Source organism: Nannobrachium achirus (assembly GCF_963921795.1).
Source record: "Nannobrachium achirus genome assembly, chromosome: 19".
Lineage (NCBI taxonomy): Eukaryota > Metazoa > Chordata > Actinopteri > Myctophiformes > Myctophidae > Nannobrachium > Nannobrachium achirus.
Window position 1 is genome coordinate 31,788,544 of NC_137826.1, and position 15,471 is coordinate 31,804,014.

The 15,471-nt window shown below is 41.0% G+C and overlaps 1 protein-coding gene across 2 annotated transcripts in view; it reads left to right on the forward strand.

Annotated features, from left to right (window-relative positions):
* Window positions 1-14,990, forward strand: part of ophn1 (oligophrenin 1) — a 35,712-nt gene extending 20,722 nt beyond the window's left edge. The window contains exons 19-24 of one of the 2 annotated variants that reach the window (XM_080749656.1): window positions 552-699; window positions 1,694-2,038; window positions 7,294-7,429; window positions 11,418-11,468; window positions 14,687-14,735; window positions 14,876-14,990. In XM_080749656.1, the coding sequence (XP_080605782.1) occupies window positions 552-699; window positions 1,694-2,038; window positions 7,294-7,429; window positions 11,418-11,468; window positions 14,687-14,735; window positions 14,876-14,887 (741 nt within the window). In that variant the 3' untranslated portion in view covers window positions 14,888-14,990. Of the gene's footprint in view, window positions 1-551; window positions 700-1,693; window positions 2,039-7,293; window positions 7,430-11,417; window positions 11,469-14,686; window positions 14,805-14,875 lie in introns of those variants that run through there. The other variant, XM_080749655.1, reaches the window with a different exon arrangement.
* The last annotated feature ends 481 nt before the right edge of the window (window positions 14,991-15,471 follow it).

Consider the following 15,471-nt stretch of genomic DNA (forward strand, 5'->3'; position numbering starts at 1 on the left):
CTCATGATTCAGTACTATTCAATATCAAAATAACTTAAGACATTAAACAAAAGAGATTAAGTAAACATACACTAGGTCATTCTGACTTAACTCCGGTATGCATTGGATTCAGATCATTGGAAAATCATCTGGCAGTTGATAATCTCAAACATTCCTAGTCGACTACCAACTCATACTGTCAGTAACAATTACACTCCTTTGAAAACTTTGAATCTACAAAGTACAATTATACTCTAAGGCAGTGGTTCTCAAAGTGGATTCCAGTGATTGTGGTTTGCTTTAGGGGGGTCTAAATTGACCCATACAAGTCTGTAACTTGGAGAGTGTACAAATGTAACCAAATGAACCTGTGCAAGAGAACCCTCACATGTTCATTTGGTTCCATTTGTACACAGTAAGAGTTAAGGGGAGACTTGAAATTTCAAAGTTTGAGAACCACTGCTCTAAGGTGTTTCATTGATTTAACTGAGCTCAGTATTCCATGTGAGGAGGATTTCTTTTTTGGTTTAGTAATTACACTTGTCTCATATATGTCATTGGTGTGATTAAAGATCTTCAGTGGAAGGCCAGAGGACAGTGCTGCCCCGCCCATTCCTCCTCCCAGGATCACCCCAAGGAAGCGACAACCAATCACAATCTCCAAGAGGCCACCCCGCGTCTACCAACCTCTTAATTATGACCAGATCCAGAACACAGAGAGTAATTATCATCCTCTTTGGCATCATCACCATCACCACCATCATCATCATCCTCATTAGCCCATCTTGTCAACTGTAGATAATTATTGAGTTATTATTAAAATTTCCCACAGGAAAATGTGTGTACAACCCCCTTTCCAGAATGCCTTCTGAACTTCCGCAAGTTGGACCTGTCTGTGTTTGTCTGTGTCTGTGAGTGCATCTGTGTGAAAGTTTGTTTTTGTGTGTTTAGGGTTGGTGGACTGACTACTAAATACTCTGCGCATGCGATTTGTCTATTACGAAGAGAAAAAACATTGTTTATTCCTTAAATAAATAAACCTTAAATTTACATATTGAATTTTTTCACTGTAGACTTGTGTCAATCAAATTAAGTGACTTGTTTTGCATCCCAAACAATAGACTAATGTAGATGCTGTCTAACCACCCCCAAAGGCTCCAAACTACTGTACATGTAGGCCTAGATCAGTCATTTATTTCTCTTGAAACCCCTGGTTAAGTGGGTGTATTTCAATCCTCTCATCAAAACGTAGAACACCTGCAACATGTCCTCCCTGCATTGTGTGGTATTTCATTTATTGCTCTTAGGTTACTGCTCGGAGTTGGCAAATAACCAGCTCTGTGTCAACCCCCTGCCTGAATTTATCCCAACCTTTGAATTGTCAGACTCAAAGTATTCCAAAGTAACTCCATTGCTTGCCCAGAAATATTCAACTTTTCCACAAAACCATCCTACCATTTATTTACGTTATAGCTATCATATTTGATTGTTAGAGGTGTCACTGATTTAAGTGTAATACTATTAGAATGATTCCTGTCTAATGCTGACCTTATAGAAACAACATCCAAAGCTGCTGATTAGACATGAGAAATAAGTAAATCTAACCTACTACATTTCTCACGCATATTCATGTTTACCTAGGCCTACCTACCCCTTGGGCCTACGTCCAATACAAATGCATTGTTTTAACCATCATGTTGCTGATCTCCAACAGATGGCCAACATGACTGCTCTCCACACAGCCACAGACCACAGGTGCCAGACGGGGACATGCCGACCAGCCCCGTACCGCTCCAGCGGACGAAACCTGCACTAGGCAGCGCTCCACCGATTCCAAGAGACCCTCCTCCGAGGCACGCTCTGCTACCCAAACCAGGGTCACGTCACGACAGGCACTCTGACTCTGACGTTGGCAAGCTGGTCTCTAAAATGGATGACTCAAGTCAGAGGCTAGATGCGATTTCGGCGTCAAATGGGGGCGCCGGAGTCACTGTGAGCCGAGCTCTCTCCTTCCAGGGCAGGAGACCACCTCTCCCTGCTGCAGCCGCCATTAGAGAAGGTATTGCATTTCTACTCAAATAGGGAAGAATACTGCCCATAAAATGCAGCTCCATTTAGATCATTTTAATTACTGTCTTCATCATAGTATCAATAACCTGAAGCTGTCTTCATCAGAGTATCAATCCCCTGATGAAGATGGGTAATTAAAATAACCTAAATGGAGCTACACAAGGTGTGTGCTGTATTCTTTTCTTTGAATCTTGCTATCACCACTGGTAACTTATAAAGACTGTGGTGTGCGTTCACCAACTTCACCCACATGCTTATTAAATTCCCTCTGCAATTTTAAGATCAAAGTAACTAACAGACCTTCCTACCCGCCCACTACCATATGATGGGTCTTTGCACCCAATGTCACTCCTGCCTTGCAAGTCAACACCAACACAAAAAATATATCCACCTGTTTCCGCAAGACTTTACTGTATCTGCGGGACACTTCCGTTTAACAGCAGACATACAAGCTCACGTCGCGTCGCAGATGCAACCCTTGTGAGCTTGTAGATCACACTCGGCTGCGACGCCGGAAATGCAGCTTGCCTTCTGCACAATGCACGACGGGATGTTGGAAAGTTGTGGATACTGTATTATAGAGGGAGAACCTGCTTACCATAGCTTATTTTGAGCCTATGAGAATGTTGTAAGAGGCTGTTAATATAGTAAATTAAATTCATCTGTCAGCTGTGATGATCTTTAGGCAAATCGGATGACCATAGAAATAAATTATAGACAGGATGTTGTTTTCATTTATAGCAATGCTGTGCTAGGAATGGGGGCCTCCACGCAGTGTTCAATATTGTGATGTATTTCTTTTTAGGCTATTTTAATGTAGTTATTATAATTAGTTTATATAATTAAAAAAAAAATAGTTTTTCTATTTATGTCATAGAACATGTCCCAAAAAGTCACGCACACCCCCTTTCCCAATAGTCTGTCTTCACTAACATCAGTAGTTTATTAGGCTCCTACCGGAAACCAGAGGGAGGTGGGGTAAACCCTCAAAGTTGTATGATGGTGTCTCATCATTAAGGAACTTAATAAGTGATGAGTGATAGGAAGAATGTTTGGGTGGGTGGATGGCTTAATTTGGAGCAAGTGGAAATTACAAGTGTCACGGGTTAATCCTACTGGCTCGTCAAATGGCATTGGAGCTACCCTGACCGAAACTGTGTGCGTGCGACGTGCGTGCGTAGCGTGCGTAGTGTGCATGTCAACCTAAAACAAATCGGCACTGCCTCCCACGTCAACAACTTCACATGTCCACTCACCTGCTGGCTACAACCAGCCCATGTCAGTGGCCCACACAGCCGGTGCGAGGTGCTGCGTGAACTTTTTTGTTATTTATGTATTAGTCTCAGCACGTCACCGACACTGCGTTTCACTACGGAGGGACAGTCAATAACCTTTCACTGTATCAATTCACTCAAAAGCTACAAGGCACAGTAGGACAGCGTTATCCTTCTGTCTATATATACTGTACCCTAACCCTATATAATATATATATTATATATGTGTGTGTGTGTGTGTGTGTGTGTGTGTGTGTGTGTGTGTGTGTGTGTGTAAGCCTATGATGCACAATATCCTAACACAAGTGTATCCCCTTACATCAGCGCAAATAATGTGTATTTTCTATAGAGTTTCATGACAATTATTTCTGAAAGTTACACTGGTCCCATCCTAATTTACAGTACACTTTAAGACAGAATAAGACATAATAAAGCCATAATAAGAAATAATGTGTTGGTAATTAGAACTAATATGTTTTATTAGACAGAAACAAAGACAGAATAGCAGAAAGAGCGGATACATTCTCTGGCACCGGCACATAAAACATATTAGTTCTAATTACCAACACGTTATTTCTTATTATGGCTTTATTGTCTCCACCAGCCGAAGGCTGAGGGAGAGTATGTTTTCCCCTCCGTCCGTGTGTCCGTCTGTGCGTCCGTCCGTGCGTCCGTGCGTCCTCGCAGTTTGTGAGCACCTAATCTCAGTCGCCGTTGGCCCGGTCGCTGCCAAAGTGAGCACACACATTCCCTGGATGCCAATCTAGAACCTCTGCCCTAAATTTTTCAAATGGGCCTTTTCTAGCGCCACCTAGTGGCCGATGTTCGCAAAACACATTTCTGTGCACTACTCTTACAGATTTTGTTCAAAAATCCTACAAATCGGTAGGCAGTATCTCGACAGTCATGTGATCGACACAGATCTGTCCGATTTTGCATATTGCATCCTGATTGGCTAAGATTGGCTTCCAAAGTTTTAGGCCTGGGGCCAATTCTGATATCTTCACAAATTGGTACCACCCAAGGTGACCGTACATTTTTTACATTTTTGACTTCCTACATGTCTCTAGTTTACATTTTGGTATGATAACCCTTTCTGCGACCCAGCTTAATTGATGTTATCACCCGCTAGAGTCGGTCTCCCATCGACTTTCTATACAGGAGGAAAATACCCAGACAAATATTTTTTTTCTGGGTATTTAAGGAGGATCTGAGGGGTCTAACTAGGGGTTTGTCATGATGCTGAATCCATTGCAGGCATTTGTTTTGCACAAAAAACATTCCGTGGGCTAGAAATGGCCTCAGAAAACAATACACGAATGGGTGAGTATTCATGTTAGTCGGAGGCCTTAGGGTTTTTTTTCTCGTGCTAATCAGTCTAAAAGTGCAATATTTTGCACAGATGTAGCTCAGGGCATGCACTAATGATTTAGCTAGGGCGCCCGAGTCGGCGACCTTCGGGGTCACCACAGCACCCACAAAACTCTGAAAAGTGATGACTCATCACTTTTCATCACTAAAGTCGATGGGAGCCCAACTTGATTTGGCCGCTGTGGCGACCCCGAATGTCGCAGACTCGGGCGCCCTAGCTAAATCATTAGAGCATGCCCTGAGCTACATCTGTGCAAAATTTTGCACTTTTAGACTGATTAGCACGAGAAAAAAAAACTTAAGGCCTCCGACTAACATGAATACTCACCCATACGTGTATTGTTTTCTGAGGCCATTTCTAGCCCACGGAATGTTTTTTGTGCAAAACAAATGCCTGCAATGGATTCAGCATCATGACAAACCCCTAGTTAGACCCCTCAGATCCTCCTTAAATACCCAGAAAAAAAATCTTTTTCTGGGTATTTTCCTCCTGTATAGAAAGTCGATGGGAGACCGACTCTAGCGGGTGATAACATCAATTAAGCTGGGTCGCAGAAAGGGTTATCATACCAAAATGTAAACTAGAGACATGTAGGAAGTCAAAAATGTAAAAAATGTACGGTCACCTTGGGTGGTACCAATTTGTGAAGATATCAGAATTGGCCCCAGGCCTATTTGTAGGATTGAGCCGTTTTGAACAAAATGCATCAAATCACAAACGCAAAGTGCAATTATCATGAAATCGCGCACACACGTTCCCACTAGGCCGAGGAAGAAATGCCACTTAATTTTTTTTAAATCAGCCTCATGGTGGCGCTATAACAGGCCGATTTGTGGTTTTACCTATAACTCCACCGATCAGTTTCAAACTTTGTAAGCGCACTCCCTAGAGGCTAAGGATAAACCTTTGCCCTGCATTTTTTCACATCAGCCTTTTATAGCGCCACCTTTGGGCCGACATATGTAAAACACATTTTTGGATATTACTCCTTGAGATTTTATGCAAAAATCACGCAAATCGGTACACAGTATCTCTATAGTCATGTGATCAAGTCCGATCAGTCTGATATTTCATATTCCATCCTGATTGGCTAATATTAGCTTCCAAATTTTGCAGGATTGCTCCGCTTTTGAACAAAATGCCTCAAATCATCAACGCAGCTTGCGATTACCGTGAAATTTGCCACACATATTCCCACTAGGTCAAGGAACAAATACTTTAGAAGAGAGAGAGAGGAGCACTCGTCAAACACAGTTCCATCAAATAGTTGTCTTGGGTGCACGGCTCGTGGAACGAATGAACTTAGAAAAGAGATGCCAGCACTCACTTTAGAATGAAATCTTTCTTTTTTTATTACAAGATGCCCCAGCAGCAGCAACAATCGAACGTTTCGACCCGGGTGGGTCTTCCTCAGCGTGTATACACGCTGAGGAACTGAGGAACAAATACTACCTTTTTCACATTGGCCTGTTATAGCGCCACCATTAGGTAGACTTTAGCAAAACACATTTTTGGAACACAATGCTTCAAATCATGCATGCAGCGTCCGATTGCCATGAAAGATCTAAGGTGAGGAACATATGCCACCCTTTTTACATTGGCCTATTATACAGTAACACCACCAGTACGCACGGCCTGGTGGAGACCTGTGCTCGGAAGAGCACTGCTTCTAGTTAAGTCTTATTCTGTCTTAAAGTGTACTGTAAATTAGGATGGGAGGTAGGAGATAACTGAGCTACACAAACGTTATTTTGTGAGGTTTTGTAGACAGAAATAATCCCTCCAATGTCATGATGGTGTGACTAGTCCGTGCCCAGGGAGGGTGTCCAAACAGCTGCACCCAGCGGTAGACAACACACAGACAGTGCAGAGCAGACACTCAATGCTTGTCTCTGGCAGTTTCTTTGTAATTTATTGATATACTTTAGGCAGTAAAGCAGGGGTCTTCAACGTTTTCAGGCCAGGGACCCCTTAGCTGAGAGAGAAATGAAGCGGGATCCCCACTAGATATTGTATAAAATTGTGTTGTGTTCATAGATTTCTTAGACAGCTTAGACTTGACGGCACTGTCATGATGTTGTGTATTTTCAGACATTTAACCACTTGAACAGTCAAATACTTAGTCTGCTCTTCTTTTCCCTCTACAAACCTCCAAAAATAGCCAATCTACAAGCTTACAACGCCACGCAGCATTTTTGGCAAATTTTAAATATCAAAATATACAGCTTTAAACATTTCATGATAAATGAGAACAAGTGACCAAGACTGTCTGCATGACAAATCTTGGTCAAGTTTTTGATTTAGATTTATTTTAACAGTATCCACGAATATACTGTACATTGCAGTGTTTTAGACAAAAAAGGGGTGCAGGGAGAGTGAAGTGCTAGATGGTGAGGTGGAATCTGAAGAGATTACCTGTAGTCTTCAGACTTCAAAAAAAAGTGGGAGTGAGTTTGCAGTTCTGGCTGCAATGGGAAATTGCAGCAGTCAGGGAGAATGATCAAAGTAGCGGTAATGTCAGGCTATACATGTATGACAATGTAGTTTTTTTCTACAAAGCAAGGTTTCATATTCATCATGCTCTTTCTTGTCTTACAGGAGACGGTGAGGGTCCAAAAAGGACTAATGCCATCTGCAGACCCCCAGTCAGACCCCCTGAACCCCCAGCTCGATATACTACACCTCAAAAGAGTCCAGGCACAGCCAACAGTGAAAGCAACAACACAGCATCCTAGTAAGTAGACTTTGAATACAGTATGCATTCACATTAAAGCTATACTGTGTAAGTTGCTCAACTAGTGGTCAGTAGCGTCCGCGTCTTTCGGCCGTTTTTCGCCGCGGACCGGGCCTCACACCCCCGCGTCACCCACGCGTCTGCCTCCACCTCGCCGAGATCTATCTTTGGAGGGGTCCCTGGTTCCTGTGCGTTCAGGCATTCCGGAGAAACGGAGTGTTTCACCCGAGTATAGATAGAGACACACAGGCGCCTACAAATATGGCCGCCCTATTGTGATAGCTAGCGACCCCACTTCAAGATGCGCTGTGATTGGCCGGCAGTGTATAACCCTCGCTGTGATTGGCCGGTAGTGTATGATGACGTCATTTTGCCGGGAAACCCGCCCCTGTCACTGCTAGAAGAAAATATATAAAGAGAAGGCTTCAGAAGCTGAAAATAACGGAGTGGGTGTTCTAAAACTTTAGCGATTTAAGAGTTAGGACAATTTTAAGATTTGTTTTATAAAAAAAGTTACATGGTATAACTTTAAAGGAACTATAAAATGTAGTCAAAAGCTACAGTTACAAAACCTCTTGTATCACACACAATTGATCCCAGCAATGACAGAGAGCTTGTGAGAGGGTACAGTACATTGATAAGCTCATCATTCTACTAGGGTTGCAACAGTTAAAGGGGAAATCCAGACTAAAACATATGGATTTATTTGATTATAAAACGTAATCGATTTTAGAAAATAGAAAGATAAACAAGCTCGCAACACGTCGCAACGCACTGTGAGCTTGTAGATCGGCTATTACTGAAATGCTTGCATGACACCATTGTACAACGTATATCATAAAGTAGGGCTTTAGTGGTTAATCTGACAAATCGATTTAGTTGATTATAAAAAATGTATTCGAATTGTTTCATGTCGATTCGTTGATATAAAAGAAAAATAAACAAATGTTTCTCCATTATTTGATTCATCAAAAAAGTAATGGTGTGTAAAGTGAGAGGCAGTACCTCTGCCTCTACCCAAAGTTTGGATGGTGCTGGGGGAAACGCCAAACTATAAAATAAAACCACAAAAACGTTTGCACACTGTTAAGCTCCAGTTCAAACAGCTTTTATTGTACCCACAAGATGCTTAGTGACATTCCGAGCTTACGCTCTTCATCAGTCCGAGGTGTAAATAAGAGACAGACACCCTCTTTAATACACAAATCACACGATCACAGTGAATGCTTTGCACCTGTTGATGTTGAATATATGATGAATGAAATGAAACAACAGGTTAATGAAGATGTGCCAATGTTTTTCTATTAAAGGTGCAATGTGAGAACAACAGCATAGCATGGTCATAGAAACGGAGAATCAGGGAATAACATGGGAACCAGAGTAAACAGAAGTCATGATTCTTTAAAAAGGGGGTGAATGTCCATTTCATTTAGACCCTGAGAATAGTATAGCTCCAGAACAGTTCACGTTTAAGGAGAAGAGAATCTTTATGATATCATGACTAATCACTAAGAAAGTGGTTGATAGTCGTGCCAAAACCAAACAAGTTATATGAGGATGTATTTTTTTGCTGGTTTTAGTTCTGCCTGGATCTCACCTGTTTGTATTTCTGGCGAAAGACACAATGGACAAAGTGTGTGCTACAGTATCTCTCGCCGTTAGTTAAATGAGCTTGCATCTGTTTCACACTTGGAGAGGTTCTCCTGTATGTCACTGTCACGGCTGTTCTTGTGTATGTGCGTGAAAAACACGACACCACAAAGTGTTTTTTCTTTTTTTTTTCTTTCTTTTTTTGTGCCTTTGCTTAACATGTGCAAATTCATCACTAATGGCCAAGTCTAAGCAGTAGCGGTCGGGAGATACACGCACACCACACAACTGCGACGGGTGCTGGATCGAAAAAGTAGACTGGAGAGAAGAATAAATCCGCACACTGTCTCACAGCTCACAATTAATTTTATTACACACAATACACAGCCGTATATAAAAAAAAATGTTTCGGCCTATCCGGCCTTCGTCAGGTGTATATACTGAACAGTGTGACAAATGTGCAGGTATATATAGCCTAGGGAATGCTGGGTAATAGCTATTCAGTTTTGCATAACTGAGACCAGATAGGGGACTCCACCCCAATGAACTTGACTAATTGTCTCCACCAGCCGAAAGGCATGGGAGAGACTATGTTTTTGCCTCTGTCCGTCCGTCCGTCCGTCCGTCCGTCCGTCCGTCTGTCCGTCTGTCTGTGCGTCCGTCCGTCCGTCTGTCTGTTACCAGCTAATCTCCGGCACCTTTGGCCTGGTCGCTACCAAACTGTGCACACACACTCCCTGGATACCAATTCAGAAGCTCTGCCCCAAATGTTTCACATGGGCTTGTTCTAGCGCCACCAGGAGGCCGATTTTTGCAAAACTAACTTTTGCCAGTACATCCTACATATTTTGTCCAAAAATTTCACAAATCGGTCTCTACAATCATGTGATCGACATGGATCTGTCCGATTTTCCATATTCCATCCTGATTGGCTAAAATTGTCTTCCAAAGTTTGAAGGATTGGTGTGTTTTGAATAAAATGCCTGAAATCATGAATGCAGTGTGCGATTTTGGTGATATTGTGCATGCAGTTTCCTAATAGACAGAGGAATAAATGCCACTTAAACATTTTCAAATCAGCCTCATGGTGGCGCTATAACAGGCCGATTCGTGTTTTTACCTATAACTCCACTGATCAGTGTACAACTTTGTATGTGCACTCCCTAGAGGCCAAGGAAAAACCTTTGCCCTGCATTTTTCATATCTGCCTTTTATAGCGCCACCAGGAGGCCGACTTATGTAAAACAAAAAGCCTTACGGCTCAACTCTTTTTTCTTCACAACAGTGCGATTTAGCGACAGCAAAACTGCTCCTGCTGCTCCGATTCTCCGGCTGATCTCCTTCTCCGTCTTCCACTTTCTCTCACTTGTGAACAAGACCCCGAGATACTTAAACTCCTTCACCTGTCTGATATTTCATATTCCATCCCAATTGGCTAACATTGGCTTCCAAAGTTTTCAGGATTGGTCCATTTGGAACAAAATGACTTAAATCATGAACGCAGCATGTGATTACAGAGAAATTCTGCAAGCACATTCCCACTAGATCAAGGAACAAATGCCACTCTTTTCACATTGGCCTGTTATAGCGCCACCAGCAGGTCGACTTTGGCCAAACTAATTTTTGGAACAAAATGGCTCAAATCATGCAATGCAGCGTCACATTGCCATTAAAGGCCAAAGAAGACATGGCGCCCTTTTCACATTTAGCGCCACCAGGACCTACCTCACCTGGTGGAGACTTGTGCTCGGAAGAGCACTGCTTCTAGTTACTAATCAGATCCGTCTACTGTCAGCAGACAGAGCCATCAGTAGTCTACTATATACTGTATATATTATTAGTAATTAGTCAAGTTCATTGAGGCGGAGTCCCCTATCTGGTCTCAGTTATGCTAAACTGAATAGCTATTATTACCCAGCATTCCCTAGGCTATACTGTATATACCTGCACTTTTGTAACATTGTTCAGTATATATACACCTGACAAAGGCCAGATAGGCCGCTGTGTAATAAAATTAATTGGGAGCTGTGAGACAGTGTGCGGATTCATTCTTCTCTTCAGTCTAAGCAGTCACAGGATCTTTCAAATACAATGATCTGTTGTCCTACCCTGATGTTCCTTGTATGAAAGATTTTAAGTTGGAGTGTAAAACTCACCTATTAAGACCTGAGGCCTATACAAATGCCTTCTAAATCAGCGCTGTTTATCACACTTTCAAGATTTTTCAAAAATGTTCAAAAATAGCTGTGAGCTTAAAAAAAAACTAAACTAAAAAAAAAAATCTAAAATGGCATGGATGCTTTCCTGGTTTTAATGGGTTAAAACATTATATGGCAATTACAGCAGTATTAACTGTAATATCCACACATCAAAGTGAACTTTCTTTTTCTCTCTATAGTGTTGCTTCCAAAACCAAGTTTTTTGAGAATGCCTCCAAGCAAATCGGCAGGTATGAATCCATTTATTCTATACTATATACTGTATTAGTTTGCATTATTTCTTTGTTTCCTTACAGTACAATACATTGTAGTGGATTAAACTAAATTTAATTTGTATAAGTTATGTTAAATTATATATCTTTTGAAGGACATGATTGACTTACTGTTATGTAGTCTAGGTGTGTTCCTTGTAATGTTATGATATTATTGCAATATATATAGAAAGAAAAGTTATGATTTTATTTTAGTTACTATATCAGTAAGTTGTACACATTCATTTCATTTCCCAATAGGCAAATTCTATACCCTAAAAATGTATACCATATTCAAACCACTTTCAACCTGGCCTTCCTATTTTAGGCATGTCATTTTAGGCACAATGTTTATTTTTGCACACATTAAAAATAACAATACATGTGCCTTGAGATTTTGACTTGCACACTGGTTGGCCCAAAATGTCAGTTTATGAGCTGAACATTTGGGGAAAGGAGAATATTACTAGTTTTACAATTACATTTGTGATTCATGTAAGAATTTGTACAGTTGCCATGAAACAAATTTTAGCATACCGGTATACAGTACTATACAGTATATATTTGTCTCCGCCAGGCCGAAAAGCATGGCCGAGACTACAGTATGTTTTGCCTCCTGTCTGTCTGTCTGTCTGTCTGGCCGATTTGTGTTTTTACCTATAACTCCACCGATCATTGTAAAACTTTGTATGCACACTCCCTAGACGCCAAGGAAAAACCTTTGCCCTGCCTTTTATAGCGCCACCAGGAGGCCAACTTATGTAAAACACATTCTTTGATATTACTCCTTCAAATTTTAACCAAAAATCACGCAAATCAGTACACAGTATCTTTATAGTGATGTGATCAAGATGAGTTTGTCCAATATTTCATATTCTAACCTAATTGGCTATTGCAGGATTGGTCCGTTTTTAATAAAATGCCTCAAATCATGAAAGCAGCCTGTGATTTCCGTGATATCTTGCACACACATTCCGACTGGGTCAAGGAACAAATGCCACCCTTTTCACATTAGCCTGGCTGTTATAGTGCCACCAGTAGGTCGACTTTTGCAAAACAATTCTTCTGAAACAAAATGCCTCAAATCATGCAATGCAGCGTCCGATTGCCGTGGAAGGCCCAAGAAGACATGACACCCTTTTCATATTGGCCTAGTATAGCGCCACCAGGAGGTCACAATAACCTACCTCACCTGGTGAGACCTGTGCCCGAAAGATTTTCTGTTCCCGGCCTGACTATTTAGCATACATTTTAGGCCCTACCCGGCCCGAAAACATCACATTAGATCAACAGTAGCAATATAAAATAATGTTGATCATGGAATCGAACCAGGCAATTGTGAAAGGCTCATTCTGGAAATAATTATACTGTAGGTCTGCAAGTGAGGGGATGTGAAAAGTAGATAATGGGTATGCAGGATCTTCTCTAATGTCTAGCACTCGGATAACCACCAGCAAAAAAAAAACAAAAAAAAAACACAAGCTACAGTAGGTACAGTACTTGGGCTATGCCCTTGATAAAAGACCAAATATTCAGTACATGCTGTCCATGTACGGTATTAGAATAGGCACATGGAAATATGCATCTTAGAGACTGGAGGCTAATTTATACTTCTTCGCAATACAATTTACAATTTAGGCATTTAGCAGACGCTCTTAATCCAGAGCGAATTACAATAAGCAAGGACAGCACAAGGTAATACATCAAATGCATAGAAGTAGTAATCTAAAAACGTTGGTAGACCAAGAACGTTGTCAGCATCCGTGTTGCTTGACAAAAATGTAACATTTTCAACAAAGTGTCAGTGTGAGTTGGATAAACAATGTTTGTCAAGCAACATGGTTGAGTGATGAAGCAGACACGGCATTGGAGTGGAGAGCAGCAGCTCATGTTGCATGATTAACATTGATGGCTTTAAATACTGTATGATTGGCACCAGTCAATTTTGCTCCATTCCCTTGAGAGGAACTGTTCCAAAGTGAGATTCAACCACATCCACTGTACATCCCAAGATCCTTTCATTGTGTTGGGTCACATTTCCAGACTAGGGGAAAGCATTGCAAACAGTCTACAGCTGTAGAAACCACATCCAACCTCAATGCTGTTTTCTTGGCAGGATAGTAGGCACACCCAGACAGCTTGGTGGCATACAGTATATTACACATACTTATACAGTAACAGCAGGGATGCTGCCATCCTATAAGGGAAGGCACCCTAGGTCTTTAACTATGGCATGTAAATAAAGTTTGATTGAGTGATGTGTGAGTGAAGTTTTTGTCAGAATCAGGCCAGTGTATTCCCTCAGTCAAAGCAAGATGATACTCATATTGAGACAGCGTGGCAATTCCTCTACTCCTGAAATATCTGGGGTTGCATTTATAAGAAAACGTTCCCAAAAGAAGCTAAAAATCCAGTAATTCCATAAATTAGAAAACAAATGTTTAAAAAGTAGTGAAAATAGCCGATCTACAAGCTCACAACGAGTTGCTTTGTGATGCGTTGTGAGCTTGTAGATCGGCACACTGCATAAATGAAATGGGTCGGATTAAATGGCACACGGAACTAGCGAGAATTAGTTTTTCTTCCTTTTTTCGGAACAGAGCATGAATTGTGGGGAGAGATGGGCGTGGAAATAGTGAAACCAAAACATTGATTGATGCTTCACTGCGTCATTGGATTAAAGAGCTGAGACCTGCTGAACTCGATTTGTAGCATACAAATCACACAGCAACAAGCGTCAGGCATTAGTTTAGTGGCTTCATGTTGCTGGCTTCCATTTAAAATGACTTATTAGGGTCGCATTGACAACATGAGGAGAGTTAACTTCTTGAAGAATTGCAGTTATGACACCTGAATTTCCCTCAGGATCAAAGAAGGTCGGTCTATCAATTGATCGATCATTTGTCCTACGGGTATGAATTTGTAAAACTTTGAATTTGGTAATTTCTCACAGCTGCACACTTAACTGACAGTATGTCCACCATTTGTATTATACAATGGTCAAAACTGGAACTGGAACTCTGGGCATACTTTGGGTATCTTAAAAAGTGCTATATAAATGTCATTTTTCTTTTTTTTTTTTTTTTTTATTATTAATAATAATAATAATATTGTGCGTTGTGCCACAAATTCCTAATAGACTTCAGGCCTGACACACCTTTAAAAACATGTTTTATTTTTGCTTTTTGCCATTGTAGTTCGTCAGCCAGCGCTTCACCATCTGCAGCGTCGAATGTAAAAAAAGAGGTAACATGTACCTTGCATTTACAGCTTAATTGACTTTTTTTCCTTCTTAATTCTTCTTATTTTATGCAGTATTTATTTAGCCTTTTGTCCATTTAAAGACATAAATGATCCCACCACCATCTATTTTGTGTTTATCTCAGAATGCAAGTTAAGGAGACCGAAGCCAGCAGCAACCAGTATGTTCATCTGTAGACCAGAAGGGACCAAACACAGTACTACTAGCATGGAGTCACCAATAATGAACTCACTGCATGCATTTGGTACTGATGAGCAATGGTCAGCTTTTGGGGGGTGGGGGTGGGGATGGGGGTTAGAATACCTTTTTTGTTTTATTATACAAAATTCAAACTGAAAAAGCAGGAGTTTCTTTTTTGTTTTATCATACAAAATTCAAACTGAAAAAGCAGGAGTTCATTTTGTTTTTATGATAACAGTAGCCAGTCACTAGCTGGTTTAGTATGCAAGCTAGCTACCGGTAGTGTGTTATTGATTACTGTTTCAAAGTTTAGATGTTACAGCATAGACATAATATACGTACTGTAGACACTTTGGCCACTGGATCGTACTGTACGTCAACATCACCGCCATATTGTCAGGGACAACTTGCCATGACTCCGCTGTATGAAATCTGCTGTTGTACATGAGACTGAAAATGTTTCCATTTTATTATATAGATCATTACTGTTAGTACCTACGTAAGATATGGTAGGGAAAGCATTTGGGAGACACTCATTTT